The sequence below is a fragment of the Ixodes scapularis genome, unplaced genomic scaffold, assembly GCF_016920785.2.
Source record: "Ixodes scapularis isolate PalLabHiFi unplaced genomic scaffold, ASM1692078v2 PGA_scaffold1__304_contigs__length_218370807, whole genome shotgun sequence".
Lineage (NCBI taxonomy): Eukaryota > Metazoa > Arthropoda > Arachnida > Ixodida > Ixodidae > Ixodes > Ixodes scapularis.
In genome coordinates this window covers 33,697,277-33,720,639 of record NW_024609846.1, presented here as the reverse complement: position 1 = coordinate 33,720,639, position 23,363 = coordinate 33,697,277, and the positions used below count along the sequence as shown (strand labels likewise).

At 43.4% G+C, this 23,363-nt stretch overlaps 1 protein-coding gene across 1 annotated transcript; it reads left to right on the top strand.

Moving 5' to 3' along the window:
• The first annotated feature begins 4,951 nt into the window (after positions 1 to 4,951).
• Positions 4,952 to 23,142, top strand: LOC8052366 (CLIP domain-containing serine protease B15-like). The gene is given in 8 exon segments (XM_042290122.1): positions 4,952 to 4,978; positions 5,825 to 5,851; positions 7,080 to 7,254; positions 7,257 to 7,314; positions 9,846 to 10,107; positions 10,199 to 10,328; positions 17,033 to 17,277; positions 22,846 to 23,142. Coding segments are annotated over 8 exon segments (1,221 nt in total).
• The last annotated feature ends 221 nt before the right edge of the window (positions 23,143 to 23,363 follow it).

Below are 23,363 nucleotides of genomic sequence, written 5' to 3'. Positions count from 1 at the left end.
TCGCCGCGGACGGACGCGTGCTAGCGCATCTAGGCGACTGTCGGCGGTAAGTCGAACTCGAGGCCCATACATACATCTACGTTTGAACGCGACGCGCTCAGTTGCGGCAAACGGACGTGTAGCGATGCGAAGAGCGTATGTGCCAAGCTTGCACACACAGTTGCGTTGACGGCTCACAATTGTAAGCGAAATCCATACCAACATTGCGGCACCCGGCGACAGTGTTCAAGTTGCCAAACTTGGTACGATCCCTCTGGCTTCCGTGACTTTCGTCCAGCTTGAACCATCGCAGCCTCGGAAAAACCTGTTCTCGTACCCGTAGTTCACCCCCGTAGTAGTTCACACCCGTAGTCCGTGCTCGTAGTCCATAAAATACTTTTTTTTTTCTTTTTTTTTTTTTTGAGAATTTAAATTTGAGAAGCGAAGGTCTTGTATTCGATCAGAGTACCGTGTACGCCCTGCCGACGGTTGCTTACGAGCACGTGACCCTCCCTTCCTTTTCGGCTTTTGATTGGCCTACCGGAACGCAACGCTTTGGAAAATCTCTACTCCTTGCGTTGCGTTTTGGGGGATGAGGCGACGGCGCGCATCGACCTCCGCTTCACGATAACTTGGCGAAATGTGGAGGCTAGGGCCCCGCCATCCAATAAGAGCGTCGGACCTAGGCACGTGGCCTGACGTCACGGGAGCATTTGTGTCACCCCGCCAAATGCATAGTAAAGTTGACATTTGGGCGAGTTGGTAGTCTAACATATTGAGGTACTAGCGCACGAAGTAGAGAGAAGAAGGGGACAGAAAAGAGCGTCGTCTCCTCTTTTCTATCCTGTTCTTCTTCTCTCTGAACTTTGTGCGCTAATACCCCAAAACGCTAAATGCGAGGCGCGAGCCGCGCGAGGCCCGGAGCAGTGCCCGGAAGAACCCGCTATAGTCTCCTAGCCAAGAGTCGTCTTCTCCGAAACCAACCAACTTTGGATGAACGTCCACCGCAGTAACATATTCGTACGCTAGAATAGCGAGCACTTCGGGAACAGTTCATGAGACAACCATACGCTCAATTTAGTCGCGAATCTTAGACGGGTGCTATAATGCCAGAGCACTATGCGATGTTTTGAGCGGAAACTGCCGATCGCCAACGGCCACGACGCTACGGTAGAAGGGGGAAAAAATTTAGCGTATACGGATGTGGCTTCCCTTTTTTTGGTTTCAATATAATTAATATTCATAAATCTGCGATTACTTATTCTTTGCTCTTTATATCTTCTCGTAATCGATGGAATCGCGCGAGTTCAATTGCAGTTAAAATTTTAAAAAAGCCTAGAACTACATTTTGTCGCGGAAGTCTCTGTTGCTGTGGCGGTAACGAGGCCCCGGTGGCCTCGACCCTGGAGTGTTAGCACGTGCCTTGCTCCGGCGCCCTTATTGAGTCGCGGGGGCCGCAGCCTCCACAGTTCGCCAAGTTATCATGAAAGGGAGTACAGAGGTTTGCAAGCACCACCTCTGGGCGCCTCCATCTTGCTGTTGGAGTGGGTAGATCGCCTGATAGTCAAACATTGCTGAAGCGTACCCACAGCCTCAGCAATGCTTGACTATCAGACGATCCACCCACGCCAGCAGCAAGATAGCGGTGCCAAAAGGTGGTACTTACAAACGCCTATATATAGACGCTTGTAAGGACGCCATTCCGACTCAAACACGTTCAAACGCGAATGTACACGCTTTAGTGCAGTTCCTTGAGCTCTCGTTCATCTCCTACTTATGGCGCCGAGCAAAGATGCCATACTGCGAATCTCATTATCAGGGGTTCGAATTCTAGCTGAGCTTCGATAGTTTCTTCATATAGTTATGAGTGGGGAGTTTTCGTAGACCGAGTTTCTTCCACCGCTAAGCCCTCCGCAACGAAGAAGCCGCTACTGCGCCTGCGTGTGGATGGCCTTGACAATACAGTTCCGGCTATCGTAGCGGGTTGCGGAGAGCGTTGCGGGATGGCGGAAACGATTCACGAAAACTCCTTATTATGTATTAATTATTATGACTAATGACGCTTTCTATATTCTTTGAATGATTATGCATTGCCTGCTATTAATCATGCATTATTTATATTAGACAGTCTTGGTAGACCGTACGGTAAAAATTTGCGTACGCAATAGAAGGGTAGCGTATTCCATATACGCTCGCAACGCTGCGAATTTTGTGCAGCGGGCTAGGGGGTTTTGCGGGAATTAAGCTCTCGAGAGATCTCGGGTCCCGCAAGAGCACCGGTTTCAAAATTGCGGTTACCTCGGCTAACCCAGCATGGGCGACGTGGTGTTCGCGAAGTTTAATGTTACGTGGAATTGCGTGGTGTTCTGCTCTGCATTTCTTTCCGGGATTTACCGCGTTTCAGTGAGATATCCGTGCAGCTGAAGAAGTGCATAGTGAAAATGTTCACCAATCGTAATTTGCGTGAACGCCGCGATCTGCTCAACGGGAAGGCTCTTCGCGCAGTTCATCGCCGACAGACGAAAAAATCGCCGAAGTTGACGGCGCACTGGGCATGAGTAGGTCATAGATTTCTTTTCGTGATAGTATTGATAAAAGGTGCGGTTACTACGGGACGACTGACGTAGAGCTCCGCGATCGAATTTGGCTACGCGCTCTTACTTCTAGCCTCCGCCCCCCGCAGAAAAGCGCGTTTGATCAGGGAGCTGCAGCTTAATTTAATTTGCAATAAAATGATTGAAAACGTTTTCATTTTTAATATTTCTTTTGAGCAGCATCGTGGTGGCTGTAAGCACGAAGAAGTCTATGCCTCTTGCATTTTATCAGCGACCATGCGGGCTGTTCACTCGGCAACGTAATGCACAACAAAAATCGATCCGAGCAGGTCGTTTTTAGCGTATGATATACTGTTGCATAGTGGGTACGTAAGAGACAGCAACGCTATACTAAAAGTGTCTATTGTTTTGGTCTGCGTGTAGCACGTTTTCCTCACACTCTAGCGTTATGCTTTTTCATAAAATAAAGCCCATAAAACATATTCTCTGTAATAAAAAAAAATCGTTTTGCAGGCTTCTTATGATTATCGGTATAGTAAGCGCTGGTACGATGCCACACGCTCGGTTTTGAGAACAATTGCGATCACAAGGTCGCGGAAGCTCTCCGGTCACCTGTTCTTGCACAGGCCGGTTTAGAATTTGATTATTTGCTTTTTAGTATTGGCAATGAATTTGTTTTCAGCTAACCTCAAAGCTAAACCTCTCATTTAGTTAAAAAATCAGAACAGCCGGTGTTTATGCAAACTAAGAAAAACTCGGTGTTTTTTAGGCTTCACATGCTGTTTTTAAAAAAGGCCGTGAAATCTACACGCAGTGAATATATTCAAACACTGCTCCAAGTTAGGATCTAATTTAAAGTTATATATTCAGTAAGAATTCTAATATGAAGGCCCAAACATGTGAATATTAACTATTATCAAAACATCCGTTAAAAAGAAAACAATCGTTCCCTTGGAATAACATATCGTTTTATCAAAAATATTCACTCGTTTAAAAGGACACTGACCCCCCCCCCCCCCCCAAAAAAAAAAAAAATCATTTATTTTTTTTATTTTTTGCCAGGCAATTTATTATGGTGTCAGAAGATTACCCAACCAACATTTTGCTGCAGCGTCACGTATATTTTAATGAAGTCAAAAAACGCAACTGCTCGAAACAGAAGCTGAAACTTGACTGGGGAGGAAGAAGAAATATAGAGGAGGAGAGAGGTGGCGAAAGTCACGTGGCTGTAATACTTTTTCCCCCAAACAACGAATTTGCAGCTTTTTTGAAGCCCCAAAAAATAGGTATCATATTTCTTTTCTATTTTAAATATTCTGTGTGTGACTTCGATGACCCACGACTTTGAATATATTTGGTGGTTGTGTCTAATCCTTCTAAAACGGCCCATGACCACGGAGAAGAGAGTGAGCGCTAACTCAAACCAGTCAGTTCTCGATCGGCGGTGTTCGGGCTGAAAGAAATTGAATTTCGAGCCGCAAATTCTGTTCTGGGTAGTTGGGCTCTCATATGTCACGTACAACTAAAAACCTCGGCGAGCATAAATGCCCTTTCTGTGTCCCTTTAAAGGGATATAACAGAAGTGCATTTTGAATGTTCTAAATATTTTTTTCTAAAGTACAAAAAAGCAATGGCGGCACATTTTTGCAGCAACATTAACAAGTTATCCTTTCGATTTTGCATCTGTAACTGTAGCAGGGTTCGTTTCCCCCCCAAATAACTGCAATTGTAACGCCGTTTATTTTTAGTAGTAATTGTTGGCGCGGATTTTCATATCATTTTATTTGAAATGAAATGAAGCATTGGCCATTGCCTGGCCATGGTCTTTTGGCATATGGACAAAGGGTGGCAATTCATCGGCCAATGCTAGGCCAGTGGCTGATGGCCCCTGACCAATGGCCAGATAAAGGACATTCATCGGCCAATGGCTGGCCATTGTCTGGCCACTGGCCAAATGACCATTGGGAGGCATTGGCCAATGATTAGCCAAATCTGTGCTGCTTGGGAGGTGCCAATGACTGCTCGCTGCATCCGATTTACACGGAAAGGCCTCGAGGCGCCAGCTGCCGACATCCGAAACCTCTTTGAAAATGCTGACGCCAAGGAATCGTCGAGACGCCGCGTTGGGACCTGGAAGACAAGACCTGCGCATGACATCATCTTTAATGGATCCTCAACTCGCCCTAAGCGGCAAACTGCCCGAAGCTTGGCGAAAGCCGGCAGACGCGACCCTCTTCGTGGAACATCCGGTAGATGGCACAGGAAACACGCGGCCGCCGTTTTCTGTTCTGTTACTAGTATTTTGCCACCTCCAACTTGAGCTTTAAAAAAAAAAAAAAAACAGACATAAAACTTTTGAAACGACGTTCGCGTGCTAGATTTCAAGGTTGGAATTCGAATTTTTCAAGGCGTGCCATATGTTTTGGTCCTTGCGGCTGCACACTGTAAGTATCGCGTTATCAGTATCGGGTTACCTGTACCTAGTTACTCTTTTCGGTAGGGAAGTAACGAACTGGGTAGTTTTTAAAAGAAGGAACAACTAACGTATTGTTGTTACTTTTTGACAAAAGAACGAGTAGCGGTATTAGTTACTTTAGAAGGGGAACGTGTTAAGTATGCAACCTAGCTCTCACGAAAGCTTACGCATTTAATTCGCGCGACGAAAAAAGCTGGTTATCCCCGAATAAACAGGTTAAAAAGCCAGAAACTATTAACATATTTCGGAAGCGGCTACTGCCTCATGAAAACCACATATTTAGAGTGACGATGATAGCGCCACTTTTATGACGAAGCAACGCGTTCCTTTTGAATCGCAGTAGCGAATAACGTACCATAGTTACTTTTTGAGTACGTAACGAGGAACGGTATTTAGTAGCTTGATTTGAGCAGCGTGTACATGTCTGGTGTTCAGCTATACTTCGAAGTATTATGGGAGGCGTGATGTTCGTGAACAATAGAATGTTTTGCTGGATATAAAATATCATACAGTTGGAAATAAATTTTTCGCTTGACAGTAAACCGAGGCACCGTGCGTCTTTATGTAAGCAAGCGGGGAATGCGGATATCGTTTCGCCTCGCTTGGAATGGTTGTTCTGGCTTGTTTTATTTCACTTTACCACATGTCTGCATTATTTTTTTTTCTTTCTTTCACTGATATTTCGTTTTAAAGCATTCGAGAATCTAGCTGCTGACTGCTTTCTAAGGTCTTAAGATGCAGAAAATATCTGCAAGGCAGCAGCGTATTGTCAGTTGCTACGACTGTTCATTTTTACGATCTCTAGCACTCGTAGCCATATTTTTTCCCGTCGTCAATTTCGGTGAGTGTACGTACTTTTGTGATACCTCATGCCTAGATAAACTTCTGTCAGGGATCGGTGCCCGGACCACTAATTTTTTTTTTTTTTTTTTTTTTTTAAATTTACGTTAATGATATACTTGGAAATGTTCTTTCTAGCTTAAGAATATGTGCCGATGATTGTGTTTTGTATAAAGACGTCTCTTGTAATGCCGATGTATTTGTTCTCCAAAGCGATTTAGATAGGGTTGAGGCTTGGTGTTTTCAATGAAGCATGTTTCTAAATCTCTCAGAATCAGTTCACATCAGCTGCATTGCTCGGATGTTGGTTCGCTCAATATTCCAGCATAGCCTCGTTTACCAGGGTGCAGTTTCAGCACCTCACCTAGGCTGAATGGCCCCGGTTGGAGACTCTTAATCGGGAAGCCATCCGGGTCATTACAGGCCTCTCCCGGCTAACACTGATCACTACACTTCGGGCGGGGGCGCAGTTGAACAGATTACGCTAATTAATTCATCAATGACGTCACGCCTGGGCCTTGAATCTTGGCGTAGTTCCAGCGGCGGCTGCCTTGGCACATTTTATGAATCTGTCTGTGCCATTAGTAAACTTCCCCGATACACCGGCATACCCTTGGCGGGGCGCAAAAAGGGTAGCGGTGTATCCAGGTTTGGTGTCGGTGTCAAAACACCGACACCAAACCTAGTGGTGGCCTCAGGCAGGCTCATCGAACTTTTATTTTTACGGGTTTATTATCTTTACGCTCCCTCATCAGTGTCCGAGGAGGCTAACCTGGTAGCATATATGGATGCTGGACTGACTCAATCATGGCTCCATATATGCCTCGTTTGCACCGCCTGCTACCGCATGCTCCGTGAGTCCTACTTAGGTCTTCTGCTCTCCCACCCTTTAGCCTCCTCGTCAAGCCGGGCACGGGTGCCCGGCTGCGGGTCGCACTGTTCCGGGCTTCGATTCCCGCTGGCCCGCCTTAGGAATTAGGCTAATTACAGTTAATCAGTTCTGGGTTCGATACCCGCCTTCCCGTTTCTACTTGGGTGAGGTTCCTTTTGGTGTGCGTTCGAGTGAATCACTTGCGGGTGATGCATGCTGAAGATCCTGCGTTAGCAGTCACACTGCAAACTGCGCGTCCGAAGCGGAGAAACTGGGCACTATTTTGCGGGAAGCTTACATTACGCAGGCGTCTAAAGCTCTATTGAACTAACTTGACATCTAGCGCTATATTTTACAGGGTTCTCAGTGGACACGAGTTCAAGAAGCGAAGAAGGTCTTGCACGCCACAACTGGTCTTGCGGTCGGCGTCAAAAGACTGTCCACGTTTCGGAAAGAATCGTCAACGGCACTGAAGCCAAGCATGGTGATTGGCCATGGGTTGTTGGGCTCTACAACAAGAGCTCATGCACACACTTCTGCGGAGGGGTGCTCATCAGTGAACGGGTAGTCTTGACTGCAGCCCATTGCGTTATGTACGAGTGATGCCGCTGCTTATTTTAGAATCTGGCTACAATACAAATTAAGTTTTTTTTATAATTTTTAATGAATGACGTTTATAGGGTTTGTGTTTCTCAATTTTAAAGTTTTCTTGTCTGACCTCACCTCTATTCACCTCTATTAGCGGTGAGATGTTTCGGTTGCGCCCTCGTTTGGTTATCTTTCGTGACGTCATTACCTTGTGAACAACAAGTTCAATGGTGTTTGTAATGAGCAGGGGGAAGCCTGAAATCATAGCGCTCTCAAAGCAACACTGCCAACACCGCCAAAATTGAAGTTCTTACATTCCTCTTATTTCCGTTGATGAGACATCCTTTGCTGACGTCATAGTCAGCATTTAGCCAATTGTGGTGCGCCGACCACAGCGACGCTTTTGATCGCTCACTTCGCCAATAGAAGGTGCAGTCACCGATAGCACATCCTCGTGCAATCGGCGACTGCTTGTTGTGCGCTTGGCGGTAGTGAGAAAGACTACACGTATTATCAAGATCTTTTGCAGGGTTTGTGTCTGGCTTTGTTGCTCTCTACAACGGCAGGAGCAACAACAGTCTGGTCCGGCTGGGCGGAACAGGAAACTAGATGTCATTGTACAGTGGCCTTCCGGCATTTCATAAGTCGGTTCACTGACAATCCGTTCAGTACATTGTGCAATTTATACGATTGACTGATTTCAGGCTGGTTTCGGGTCGAACGACTTTGTCAAATGACAAAGAAGCAGTGAAAATTTTAAACAAGTCAAATTTCATTTTTTTTTTTTAAATAAAGAAAGAAAACCATTTACGTGAAACTTAACTTCGGGAAATTTCAGATTGACCCTTTTGCGTTTCAAATGTGCTTTATGCTAAGTCACGCATTTTTAAGCATACAAAGAAAAATAATATTTATGAAAAATATGTTAAGAGATAATATAGTAAGGGGTGCAGGCGAGCTGGTGAATGTTCACCATGTTGAATAAACCTGAGACTTGGGCAGAAATGAACATATAAGTCGAAGGAACAAAAAAGGACAGGACGACGTCTCAAACTGAGTTTGAGATGTCGTCCTGTCTTTTTCTGTTCCTTCGACTTATTTGTTAATTTCTGCCCCAGTCTCAGGTTTATTCAGCATGGTTAACAATATGCTGAAAGGCGGCATATATAAATAGATTACTAAACAGACAAAGTTTCTGTGCCTGAAAAGTTAGAGGTCGCAAACACGATTTTCTTGAGGGTTGTAATTTCAAGTGAAATATTTTGTGAACTAAAGCTCTCCTTAACATTTTATAAAATGATTTTCTCAATGAACTCAAACTGAGAGATGCAGACACACCTCACGTGTCGAAAAAATTTTGTGCGCAATGAAAATTTTAATTCACGATTTATAACCTATAAGGAATCATCGATATTGATCAGAAAGAGGCTATTTTGATTATTTCGCACTGCAAAGCAACGTCAAATGTTTACCCTAACACGGCAAAATTTTGTAAAAACGAAAATTGTTTTTTTCTTCTCTAGAAACAGATTTTATTATTATTGCTAATGCATACTGCACGATGTTCTTTTTTGTTTTTTATTCACAACAACCCAGGTTACATTTTTACTTAAGTATACAACTGAGAAATTCTTTCCTAGGAGCCTCTCACCTCATTTACAATGTCGACTGGAGGAAACAAAAATTTCCCTGCTCCTCGCTGTCTGCTTCAAACTAAGAGCGCGACAGCCGAAATGCAGTGCCCTCTGCTGCGCACAGACTACGCACAATCAAAATGTACACAGTGTCACGTAACATGACGTCCATGTCTCACGTGACGTTACGTCATCACCTGCCATGACATTATGACATCAAATCATGGTGTCACTGATGTCACGTGACGTGCTGGACGTCCCGGTGTCACTTCATGTCAGGGTTATGGTGACATTACAGTATCACGTGATGCCATGGTTGCAGTGACGTCACGGTGTCGATATCATAGTTATAGTGACGTCACAGTATCACGCGACGTCATGGTTGCGATGACGTCATGGTTATGGTAGAATCACACTTTCACGTGACGCCAGAGTGTCATGTTACTCTTTTTGTTACAATGTCTCCACTAAACTTAGCAAACTTAATTTAGCGGGAAGCTTATTTACGCAATATCTCACCGCCATCCTACACAAAATAAGCTCAAATTAATGTCCCTAAACGAAACCTCGCCAATAACGGTTCTCTCCATAAGAGAAATGCTTGTGCTCCTCATTCTGCGGTACAGTGGCGGTCCTTTCTCGGAAATTGCACAACGATAAAAGGCGCGCACTAGTGCCGTACACTGCCCACGTCACACACAAATTATATTGTCTGTTCTATAAGAACAACAGCATTTATTAAACTGGTGAATATTAAGGACGACAAAAACCCCGAGACTTCAGGTGAAATCGACACAAACGGTTTTAGTGCATGTGTCGTTTTGATCCGTAGTCTCGGGGGTTTTGTCATGCTTAGCATTTGTTTGCTGTACTCTTTTCATTTCTTCTTTCTGCTCTATCAGGGATCTCCAAGCCGATACTATTATGGTCTTCCTCGGCACTTCAAAAAAACCCAAGAGTGACTTTCCCCAGTCCCTTGCGATATCGTGGAGTAATGAATCTTATTATGACTACGAATTCGGGAACAACACATATGCTTATGTTGACGATGCTAAGACTTCTCAAGATAAGCAACATGTTGATCTGCAAGATCCCAAAGGCGTACATATGGAAGTGGAAGACATATGCGTGGCACTTCAAGACAGCGATTGTACAGCGATGCCCGTAAGTATATGGTCAAAAAAAAAAATAAGTGAATCCTATTTTTCCGTTACAACGTTTATAGCAAATGCACAACTGAATTATGCTTTCACAGAGGAACATCGCTATATTAAAGTTGAAGGAGAGTGTAACATTCACCGACTACATACAACCGATATGTCTTCCTGAGGAGTGCGAAGAACCTCCTTATGACGCTACAATTTACGTAGCAGGCTGGGGAAGAGGTAAGTCGTTTGTCTCTTCGCTCGTGCAGCCAAATGTATTAAAAACGAATGTATACTCAGTGTTGACACTCAAAAAGAAAACCATTAAAATATTTAGCATTTCAGGATCGGACAACCATTGTTGTAGGGTGGAACTGAAGAGGAAAGAGGACTAACAACACATAGTTTTTATGGCCGCTTGTCAAGCACCCCGGTTGGTCAGTTTTAGTTGGATTCGTTCTCCCCTTTCCGTCGATGCCTAGAGTTCGAATCATTTCTTTTGTTTACATTCGATTGTACCAATATTGTCACGGGTGGTGACCAAAAAAATAGGAAATAAACAGGAAGAAATAAACGTTTAATGTGGCGAACTTGTGCCAAAAAAATAAAAGGGGTACAACGATAATAACAGAGCGTCGCGGGCGTCGAAGTCGGCGTAGCAGCAGAGTCGAACGCTGGGGCGAAACTGACCCCGCTCGCCTTGCGGAATCCCTTATGTACCCTCGTGAGTTTCTGGATCGTTCGGCGTAGAAGGTTCGGCGCGTTGAACATTCTAACCTCGAATCAGCAAGACGGTTCTCGAATTCACCAGAACCTTACATTACAGTGTCAACAAAAATGCGCCTCCGCGGCCAGGAATCGAACCCTGGCTTTCAGCGTGGGAAGCAAGCGCGATAACCGTTAGGCCACGCGCGCGCTGCCTGCTTGGCCAGCTGCGCGCGCGGCAATATTTAGGAACGTTAGAAATCTTTAGGTACACTCAGTGTCTGCTAGGTTTGTAAAACATAAATAAAGAGTTAAAATAAGATAGCTAATGTCCCTTGCGAGGCTGCCACTATGCGATGTTACGCTTGTTCAAAAATATCCAATTGATTTTTCAGACATTTTAGTCGCATGATGCCGACTGTTAAGTAAAGAAATAGTATTCGTATATGTTTCCGGGTTTACCTGGATGTTATTTTTATTTTGAACATTGTTTTTGAAGGCCATCCAACCTTTGATTTAGGCTACATTAGAGTTAAATCAAATATCTGCCTTCGGTTACATTCACAAACTTTGCCATTCCCAAGCCTGAAGTCATGCGAAGGGAATCAAGATACTTTCGACTGGACAGGTTTGGTTTGCGTTCTCCAACCCCAAGATGCATAGCCTGTCTTTACATTCAAAAGTGCAAGCTGACAGCCGTTATATACAACGTCGTGTCGTGTATTCTAACGCTGTAATTGGGAATGCTGCTGAATTAATACCATCAAGGAATTTAGTAGAAAAAGCTTAATGTGGAGATTCGTTTTCGAACCGACCAGTCAACATGATTTGAACACTAACTAAAACTGACTTAGAAGACTACTTTCTGAAATTAAACCGTTTCCTTACTACATGGTGAATTAGTCATGTTAGACTTGACAGAAGAACTAGACAATTTAAACCAGACGGTACTGTTCAGCTCATTGCAGCAAGAAAAGACATGGTGGAGTATTTTGCTTTGAGGCTAGACTGTAGGAATATGAATTTTTCCGAAATAATAATTTTAATATTCCGCACATTTTCAGATAGTTCATACAGTGACCTTACTGGGAGTCTTTATATCATATACCCTGCTCTATGAACGATCCCGGCAAAAACAACACTTTTTGCCATCTTACTTTCCAATGCAATCTTAGCTCCCAGACGCCAACGGCTGCAACGTCATCAGCGAAAGTTGTGCTTTCCGTGACGGTTGCTGACAGAGTCAGTGTTCCTTTTTTAAGGAGCGCAGAACAAAATACGAAAGAGCACTTCCTTGAATTAATCGTTTTCTCAATGTTCCTTTACCACCAGAAAAGTGCTCCTTAGTTTATTTATTTATTTATTTATTTATTTATTCATTCTGCCAGCCGTGAGGCCAAGGCAGGAGTGGTACATATTTTCAAAAACATACCAAGGACACACAAAGAATTCAATAATTCAGTCACATCCCTTGGTGACATGGGAAGAAAGAAACATTTCAATTTCCTTCACAAAAGTTGACGCACTTTGAGAGTTGACTATACATTCAGGCAGCTTATTCCAGAAATCAATACATCGAACAAAAAAGGAGTGCTTAAAATGATCCGTAGAGTATTGATAGGATTGGATATTTAAGCTATGTTTTATTCTGTGGTACACCGGAGGAGACATCACGACGTATTTTCGGGTATCCAACATCGAATGACCATGAAATATCTGAAAAAAAAGTTTCATTCTATTCGTTTCTAATCTGGTCTTTATGCTAGGCAGGCCTGCTTGCTCCTTGAGTTTTGTGACCGACTCAGTCGACCGGTAGCAATTAAAGATAAATCTAGCAGCCTTATTTTGAATTCTTTCCAATTTATAAATATTTTGATTTGTGAATGGCTCCCAAACCGGACTAGCGTATTCCAGAGTTGGCAAAATTAGACACTTAAAGGCGATTAATTTGACATCGGAACTAGCGAACTCCAACTTTGTTTTAAGCATCCATAGTTTTTGAAAGGCTTTCTTACATACATAGTCAATATGGGAGTTCCAGCTTAAGTCACTTCTTAAGTGCACTCCAAGGTATTTATATTCGTTAACTTTAACAAGAGGAAGACCATTAATACTGTAGTTAAATTGTAAGTGTTGTTTTTTGCGCGTTACATTCATGTAGACCGTCTTACTTATATTCAGTTCCATCTGCCAGTCAGCACACCATTTCATTATCTTACGCAAGTGCTTGTCCAAATTTAGTTGGTCTTCATTGGAACTGATATTGGAGTAAATCACAGTGTCATCCGCAAAGTGCTTTAAAGTTACCGCGGAGTCAAAGTCCTTTCCCATGTCGCTGATAAATAGTATAAAAAGAAGCGGTCCAAGTACCGATCCCTGCGGGACGGCGGATATTACTTGTAATGATTCTGTTCTCTCCTTTTTAAAATACACATACTGTTCCCGTCCTGATAAATATGAGTTCAACCAATCGACTATCTGATCATTCTTAAGAACGTGACTAAGCTTGTACAACAATTTCGGGTGCGATACGCGGTTAAAAGCTTTAGCGAAATCTAAAAATATAATATCTGTCTGCCCCCCTTTATCTGCGGTTATGCTCAAATCCTGAAAAATTTCGATTAGCTGCGTAGTTGTAGAACACCCCCGTCTGAATCCATACTGATTAGAGCCCAGAAGTTTGTTACTCTCAATAAAAGTGATCAAATGTTTCGATAAGATATGTTCTAAAGTTTTACAGCACGTGCTCGTTAGGGAAATCGGTCGATAATTACTCGAGATAGTTTTATCACCCTTCTTATGGACCGGAATTATCTTGCCACATTTCCAATCTCGGGGAATTGTTCCTTTGTCAAGTGTTAGGTTAAAAATTATTACCAGGTAATGGGAGCACCATTCTGCATATCTTTTTAGAAATATATTAGGTATTTCGTCAGGCCCGGATGATTTTTTAGCATCAAGGTTTAATAACAAATTGAACAGACCTTGCTGGTTCACTGTCACGTCATTTATAGCAGGAATGCCACAAGGCACGTAGAAATTGGGAAGGATGCCATCGTCTCTTGTGAAAACTGACTGAAAGTAATGGTTGAATGATGAAGCAACTTGCCACTTGTCTGTTATAATAGAACCGTTCTTGACAATACCTGGAACAGTTTCCTTAACCGCAGATAAATGTCGCCAAAACTTTTCTGGGGAATTTTTTAGAAAGTTTGTGAGTGAATTTTCCATATAAAAACATTTAGCATTGCGAACCTCCGATTTAAAAGTATCCGAAAGGCCCTGTACTTCCTCTCGCTTTTGAGGTGTCTCGCATTTTTTTAGATTCTGCCTTTTTCTTTTTAGCCTACGCTTCATGCGAATAATATTTTTTGTTATCCACGGGTTTTGCTTGGAGATTTTTTTGACTCGGAGGGGAATAAAATTGTTGATGGCAGTGTGAACCATAGTTTTAAATTTTTCCCAGATCTCGTCTACAGATGTCGCGTTTAATGCGGAGAATTGCCTAAAGTTATCATAATGTAGATTAAAAAAAGTCACATATACTTTCATCATCTGCCTTAGAGAAATCCGGAAAGGAAACAGTTTCAGGCGGTACTTTTTCACGCTTTCCTAAGGGACACGTCACGAGGACCATGTCGTGGTCGGAGATACCGTCCAAAACTTCGCACGAGTATCGCGACTGCGACAATCGTTTACTCAAAAAGACCAAGTCAAGCAAAGAACTAACAGAACCTTGCGTTCTAGTACTTTGTTGAACAATTTGTGTCAAATCATGAGAAAATACTAAATTGATCAAAGCTTGCGACGTGGAAACTTCCCCATGTGTTGCACACATGTTCAACCAATCAATGTTGGGCAGATTAAAATCCCCTGCCAGAACAATTCTGCTATTTTTACTTCGGACATGTTCACATAGATAGTCATTTACACTCGTAAAATAGGTTTCGTTCGTCAGAGGAGGACGGTAAACAGCTCCGATCATGATTGGACACTTATTTATTACGATCTTGCAAAACAATGATTCAATACCATCTAAATTAGGCATCACCTCACTCTCTAGCTCCTCCTTGATAACAACTGCGACACCACCTCCACGAGACTCCCGATCTTTACGAAAGCAAACATAATTCGGTGGTACAAAATCCGTATCTTCAACTTGAGTGCTCAACCACGTTTCTGTTATTATAACCGCGTCAGGTCCATGTTCCAAAAGTATGGCTTCCAACTCGGCTCTCTTGTTTAATACGCTTCGCGCGTTTAGATTGATTACGGTGAGTAAATCAGGAACACGACTGATTTTCAGGGCCCTCTCTGCGACTCAGTTCCCCTTCAAGAATATCGCCGCTCCCATATGGACGGCGAGAACCGGATGCCAAATCCCAGTAAAACAAGCTACCGTCTACGGCTATCTTGTCATAAACTTAGCGCACTTTAGCGCCTCGGTTTCTTTCATCTCTTGCGGAGTCCCAAAGGCATTTTCTTAAACTTTGAACTTGCCTAGAAAAATCCTCACTTACAGAAATATTTGTGCCCTTAAGCCTATTACAGTTGCGCAAAATTTCCATTTTTTCTCGGTAGTTGTAAAAACGTACTGTTGTAGGCCGTGGGCTTCGCCGCTTTTTACCAAGACGGTGGATGCGTTCGATACTTTCGGGATTTACGTTAACTCTTTGAAAAACATTAGCCTGGACGGTCTGCGTTAGTTCCAAAGCCGTTTCGTTTTCTGCTTCGTTTAATCCAAATATGATGAGGTTGTTGCGTCTGGAGCGGTTTTCGAGGTCATCTACCTTACGCACTAGTAGGTGGACAGTTTATGTCAGGTCTCGGACCACTGCTTACAGTTGAGTTGCCTTGTGAATTGCCGATTCCAACCTTATCATTCTAACATCTAGGCTTTTAAAATTTTCGGTATTTTCATTCACTGATTTCTGTAGAGATCGCTGATCTCGTTTTATATCGTTTAACGTTCTCGTCTGATCCTTTTGGCCATCAAGTATCATCGACACCTTTTCCTCCAGCGTGTAGGTTGGCCCAGGATTGAGCTCAACATCACCGCATAGTAGAAGAAGTTGCCTTATCACGTCTAGACACTCTGCTACCACAGAAAGCACTTTGTGGGGGCACGGCACGACAACTAGGCACAAGCAGTTGCTCCGCATGCTACTGGTCCTATTGCTTACCTGTAAACAGGCGAAGACGAGCGGGTTAGACATGCTGCCGCAAAGCGTACCGTGCCCACCACTAGCACAGTGAAGTCCGTTCCAGTCTTTTAAGACACCCAGGGGCGTGGCAGTTCTTGAAGATGATTGGTGCAGCCTTGTAACGTGGTCGAAAGACGTGTCATCGGCGATCGATGTCTCGCCGTGGCGGATGTAGCATGACGATGACGGGGCGAAAGACACTATGCCCGTGTCGGACTCGGAAAAAATGATCGGCGAAGGAATCACCGAAGGCTCGTGGCTTTTCCCCGCGCCAAAAAGCAGGACCTGTAAACACGCGAAGACGAGCGGGTTAGACATGCTGCCGCAAAGCGTACCGTGCCCACCACTAGCACAGTGAAGTCCGTTCCAGTCTTTTAAGACACCCAGGGGCGTGGCAGTTCTTGAAGATGATTGGTGCAGCCTTGTAACGTGGTCGAAAGACGTGTCATCGGCGATCGATCTCTCGCCGTGGCGGATGTAGCATGACGATGACGGGGCAAAAGACACTATGCCCGTGTCGGACTCGGAAAAAATGATCGGCGAAGGAATCACCGAAGGCTCGTGGCTTTTCCCCGCGCCAAAAAGCAGGACCTGTAAACAGGCGAAGACGAGCGGGTTAGACATGCTGCCGCAAAGCGTACCGTGCCCACACGCACGAAGTACACGCACGAAGTACCGTGCGTGTACTTCGTCACTAAAACGAACATATTGACAGTTGACGCGATAAATTGATATATATATATATATATATATATATATATATATATATATATATATATATATATATATATATATCTTCTTTTCTAAAAAAGGTAGTACTCTTAACATGAGTGTTTGTTTTACTTTGCTTCGATGAAAGAACATGCACTTTAGCTTTCTAGTTTTGCGTATAAATAAATCTAATATTTCCCCCCAAGTACCCGACACATGTCAATTAAAACTTATTTTTATTCTGGTTAAATATTTGGACTTTTGACTAAATGTTCGTCTACATTCAAAGCGCTCTAGCCAAAACTGAAGGGTCTTTTTTTTCAGCCATTGAAAAAATGGAGCTGGAGTCTTACGATGATTATTCAAGCTCGTACCAAGACGGGGAAAGTGAGAACGACTATACGGAGGTCTCCGCAAATAAGACTTGGCAGTTTGTCCAGACCCTGTCGGAGAACCTAATGCAAGCGCAAGTGAAATATATTTCACTCGAGGAATGCAGGAAGATAAGTAATCGCAGCCTGCCCAATTACACTGTTTGTTCTAAGCTGGAGGAGGGAGGTATATGTCACGTAAGCAATTTCGTATCTCAAAACTTGGTGTTGACATAAAATAAGAGTTTAAAACAAAGATTACAGTATGCTTAAGTATTCAGTGCGGTATTTTCTGAAAAATAACATGGAGAAAAATGCTCAGTTTTCTTGCGAACTGAAACTCAAAAAGAAACTTACAGAAAAAAATCTCAGGATCCGCGACACCTCGCTTACGTCGGAACTTTGAATCCCGGAGAAAAGCTCACCGGCGAAAAGCTCACCGAAGAAAAGCTCACCGCAAAGACAGCGGATGCTGAGAACAGCTCACCGGCTCTTTAGCCGATGCGGAGAAAAGCTCACGGATTCTTTTCTTCTTTTCATAAAGAGGCTGTTGGATCATGGTAACACACGTAAATTTATTATCATTAAAATTCTTTAGTTTCTAAAAGAGGCTTTTTTTGTAATATCTGTGAAGCTTATTGGGTATATTGCTCCAATATGGGTAATTGCGGGCGAGTGTTTTCTGTGGGTTACTCTCTAGGCAACAAAAGCCTAACTGAAAACTTTATAAATTTGAAAAATAGGGAAAAATTTGAAAACCTAATAATGTCTGCCTAAAACCTAAAAGGCAACACTGTAAATGCCGAAAATACGAAAGTGCATGCGCAGCAACGCGGTGCCTGAAATTCTTGTTGAAGGTTTTGTTAGACTTTAATTTAATTGGGTTGTGTGTGTGTTTATACAGCCTAGAACTTGGTCTGCCTCACAGGGGCGACGAGTCTCCCAGCTGTGGATGAGAAATTTAGCCAGTGCGGTACAGCCGCTAGCCTGGGGTCTTTAACGTGCACCACGCAGTAGTGATACACGACCGCACGCCGGTACGATGCTCATCCAGATCGAAACGGGCAGGGGTGGGGCTCGAACCCAGGATCCTTGGGTTCTGCAGCGCGAGCTTTCGCTCCACGTGCTCCGAGCTGGTGTGCGCTAGACCACTCGGCCACCGATCCCCCTGTTAGACTTTGAAAACAGGATAAAACGGTCAGTAGGCTATTGAGATTTCGTGCTTGCAAGGACATGAACGTTTTCTAGCCCTTCGTGCTGGTTTTCCCACATGTTGCCTTTGTGTGATAGTGCCCTTCTACGGCGAACCACCCATGACCTTCGGGGCTCCACACTGTCACCGTTGTTAATCGTGACCTATATAAGAACTAGTATTCTGTAAGGATGCGAATTGGGCAAGTTGGTAAACGTTATACATGATAGAAAGAGCTCCAACGACGAAGACAACAAACACGACAGCAAGAAGCTATTCTCGCAACTAAAGTTTCATTAGTGAAAAAAAAAAAAAGAAGAAAACAGCGTAGTCGACACTGATGACACTAACAAACACCTAATCTATCGGGAACCTCACAATCTTCGGAGCTGAGACAGTTCACACACAGCTATTCATATTAGCTCGCAAAAAACAAACCTCTTTATCTGACAGAGCTAACGATGGCGCACTGCCAAGCTCTGAACAAATTGTGCTATCCTTTATGGATGTCCCACGTCCTAATTTTATATTTGAGGCATGATTAATAGACAGAATGTGTGATTACTAATTTCTGAGAAATGAGTAAATATGCTCAATAAACTTCATAAATATTAAAACAAAGATGACAATTACTTTTAATTAAGTGACGAATTATAATTGCATTAAACTTCCAAGTGTCACGCGCAATTCGGAAAGCTAAGAAAAAAAATATTTCGGTGAGCTTTACTGCGGAGAATAGCTCTCCGAAATCTATTCTCCGGAGAGCTTTTCTCCGGTGAGCTTTTCTCCGCCGCCAGAAACGCCGGCCGCCACGCGCTTCCTTCGAAGCTACACGCCCCAACTTCTGTAGCTTTTGTGCTTCGTTTATATCTGACTATGTAAGCATATATTATGTTCTCGTCGTATGCCAACCGTGGTCGGCAAGCATAAATATTTGCGAGGAGATCGAACCATAGGGGGCGCTATGACCCCTTTGTTGTCTCCACGCCTCGGTGTTTACGCAAGGCCTGTAGACATACCCACAGGCCTTGTGGGCATGTCCACGTCATCTTCTTCAATAGAGAGAGGGGCACAGTGTAACGTAAAAATACTAAATATAAACGAAGTAACGCTTTTTTTTTATACTGCCAGAAATTTTACGAAAGCAATCATTATAAAATGCGAGCTGGGCTGGGCATATGTAGCCTTCATACCGCATTCTTGATGCAGGCCGGAGTGGTTACAATAGAGCCCCTCCTCCCCCTCACCAGAGAACACGAACTCCAGCCGAACGATGACGCGGCGTTCGGTAAAGTCAGCCGAGCACTGAGTCATTGTTATTTGTTGTCCCCATCCGTGTAGTCCTAAAGTAAGCCGCTTGGGGCGCCACGGTATGATCTCCTCGACAGTAGTTACCTTAAGCAAAAAACCTCAAAAGAAAAAAAAAGTTTTTTTTTTTTTTAGCAGTCTGGTTGGGACAACCGTGTCAAAACATAAATGTTACGCGAAAAAAAAATGTTTAGAGCAATATTGACGGCGCGATATTTATGTGAAATACTGAGTGCAAAGACCATGACGTCACGGAATGGTCATTACTTTTTCGACCTCAACGTGAAGGCGAAGCCGATCCACCTCTCCTCCCTGCGCCCGAAATGCCAAGAGAGAAAACAAGTGGAAAGGAGAAGACTAGCGACTAAATCGCGTCTCGCACCGTCAATATTGCTCTAAAAAATTTGTTTTCGCGTAAAATTAATTTTTTCACAAGCGTGTCCCAACCAGGCTGTTTAAAAATCGTCCGTAATGTGAGTTGTCCATGGTAAGGAGGCAAAAATTCACGTATTTTCCCAGTTTTGTCCCCGAAAATTCTTTCCATATAGCGGGGTATCCATATTAACCGGGTGCGTATTAACGTGACATGACTGCAGTTAGCTGCGCTGAAGTCACAGCATTAAAAATTGCATCATCTATATGTTTACGTAAAAATAGAAAAAAAAACATTCGATTAAACGTTACTTTATCCACTATATGGCGTTCGATTTTTTCTCTCAAAAGATGTTTCCCAGTGGTCGGGTTTTGTTTCCACACAAATTGTATGAAGAAAACGCCAACGCACAGTTCTATTGTTGTTGATTTTTTATTATTTTATTATCTAACGGGAGCACGCTACAGGGCGTGTAACGTATTCAGGTTTAGAAGCACAGAACAAAAATATTGAAAGCGAAAATTGCCACCCTTTCTTCCACTCTGTTTTATTTTGATCAGTCCGGTTCCGCAACCTTCCGGCGGTTTTAGATTCTGAACCGGATTTTACAGTGATTTTTCTTCGTATGGGAATTCAATTGTGAGAAGCGCTAAAAGTCAAGCAGAAGAGCCGGCGCTCCAATTGTCAGTACCGCCAGACCACCGGACATGCGAAACGACCATTTCGCGCGTATCACCTGCGCCCAGAGTCTAATTTTAAAACTATAAATATCCTAAAAAAATCAAAACACCGCGCTAAAAAAAAAAAATCGTTTATATATAGGTCACCAAATATAAAACAAATACCAACATCTTCCGCGGTGTGCGCGGTCTTGCGTTTATATGGGCACTTTCAAAAGTGTAATCGCCGTCGTACTACATTTGCGAAGACCGTCAAAGGGTTAAGCATATTTTTTCGTTAAAACTGCAGTTATTCTAACGGCAGTCTTGAGAGTGAGAGCAGCACACAGATATCACAAGGAAAATAAAACAATCTAAAGTCGGCAAAAAAAAAACGGAGCAAACGTTAAGTTATAATGTCTCCAGGATTTCGCTTATTTCGTCAAAGTTTCATTAATTCGTGGTCTTACGCGAGGTACTGAATTCACATGTTGTATTGACTGAAAACCCATACAGATTGCACTATAAGTGAAAACAGCAGAGACAGTGGACTACGATCTGAGCCGATGCTACGATCAGACGGAGACCATTAAGCCGTGCCGAAAGTGCATTATCAAGGGGCTCATTCTTTTTGTGCTGTTTGCTACCAACGACTAAACGAATCGAGCACAGAAAACTGCTTGAAATCATGGGGCATTCGGTGTGTGTGGTTCGTTTTATCCTGGACAGCAAACGCACAAGGACGGCGAGCGCAAAGAAGATCCACTCTTCGCGCTGTTTGAATGGCTTCATCGATCGTAGCGCCGGCTGCGGTCGAACTTGGGGCCCTAAACTCGTCAAACGCAAAGTTGGAGCCAAACGTTCGCGGAGAGCGGCGATTGGATGCTGGCGACAGAAGCGCGAAGTTCTTGTCATGATAGTCCAGTCAGCGCGCTCCGTGAACTTCGGCCCCAACATTGTGCTTGCGACAAAAGCGCAAAGTCATCGCCGTGATAGTCTTAATCAGAGCGCTCCGTGAACTTCGGCCCCAACTCTGTGTTTGACGAGTATAGAGCCCTTGGAGTGAAAGGGAGTAAGGAATACAAAAATCAACCCCTAAACATTACGACCATCCTTTCACTCTGCGAAAGAACGTGCCTAACTAACGGGCCATCCGCGTTATCTATCCCCTGCCGGTGCGGATGGTAGTTAGCGGCTACCGAGGATACAGGGAAATCATTTTGTCAAGTACATGTGCAAGTATTAGAAAAGGCTGCTGGTTTAAGCGACTTTTGCAAAGAGCAGAACCCTGATGCCCCGTCGACTCGAAACAAGTATCTCGGATACTGAAAAGCTTGTAAGGGAGTGTTCGCGAGTTCCCGTCGTTAGTGTCTATCGAAAGTGGAAGAACAATGGCGAAACTGTTAGCAGACACCAACCCGTGGCACGTCCCCGCCTCACAAAATGGGGACGTCGAAGGCTTGGTGAGGGAAAGTAGGCGGTTACTTAGATACAACGCAGGTAAAGATAAACGTGTATTTGAGCGCATAGTTTATCATACTCTGATATGGGACTCCGCAGCAGATGACCCTTAAAACGGTTTTGCTTGCCAAAGGTGAATTTGCATGGTATTAGTTAGGTGTGATCCTAATGTACTGGATTATTAGTGTATGTTCCAGGAGAAACGCGAATAAACTTGGAGGTTAGGGAATCAGATCAGTTTAATTTTGTGTATTTTTCATATTGCGTACACTACGCGCCATAGCCCGAGCATGACCCCCCTCCATGTTAACATTTTACACAAATTTAGATTTCAGCCTTCCGTCGATATTAGAAGTTCAGTGTGAACATATCTTTCTGCTAGTATTTTTGGTAAAGAACTGAGAGGTAAAATAAAACGAAAACGCATGATTATATATCCTTATAACAACTCTTTTGAGCTCTGTACTTGTAAAGCAGCCTGGCGCTTAATGTGGTGGGCGAAATTTGCGAGAAAATCTCGGGCTGTCCCGCACCGAACAAGATTTGCCAGAAGTATTTTTAAAATAAAGTTTCAAAAGTACAACAATGTCCTGTAGGAAATCAACATTAGTACTATTAGATGGTATTTTTCTTAAGTTGGTTCTTATTAGCTAGACAAAAAACCCGGAGTGGTAGCTGAAGGTTTCAGAAATTGTTGTGATAGTCACCTTGCTGATTCCACAAGTTTTGTCCTTAATATATAATTATGCTGAATAGAATACTCTTTTTTTCAGGGAGACAGCGGGGCCCCCTTGATGTTTCAGAAGTGTGGGCAATGGTTCCTTGATGCCCTTGGAGTGTCATCAACCCAGGATTGCATCTACGACGAGGATCCGTATCCGTACCATTATATCAGAGTGTCCTACTTCATACAAACGTTTATTGAACCCTATCTGCGTTCCTTACGCCAAACAGGTGGAGACACAAGTTCATTGTGCGCCAACAGATCTGCACTACAGGAATGCTTCCAACAATTTTTCGAGGACGAAAAAAATGTCAAGTACAACCGAAATAAGAAACACGCCTCATGATGATTCACCACGTTCATGTGGTGATGATCACTTACCATTGATACTAAATTTACGGGAACAAGGAGGCCCAGATGTACGTCGATGATGATGTTGACTGATAGATGTTTTAGAATGTTGTGAAAATTAAAAAAAAGATAAAAGTTACATAAGTTTAAATAAATTTATGCTTATATTGACGCGGGACAAGGCATGCTGCGATTCAAAAACACCTCTAAGTGTGA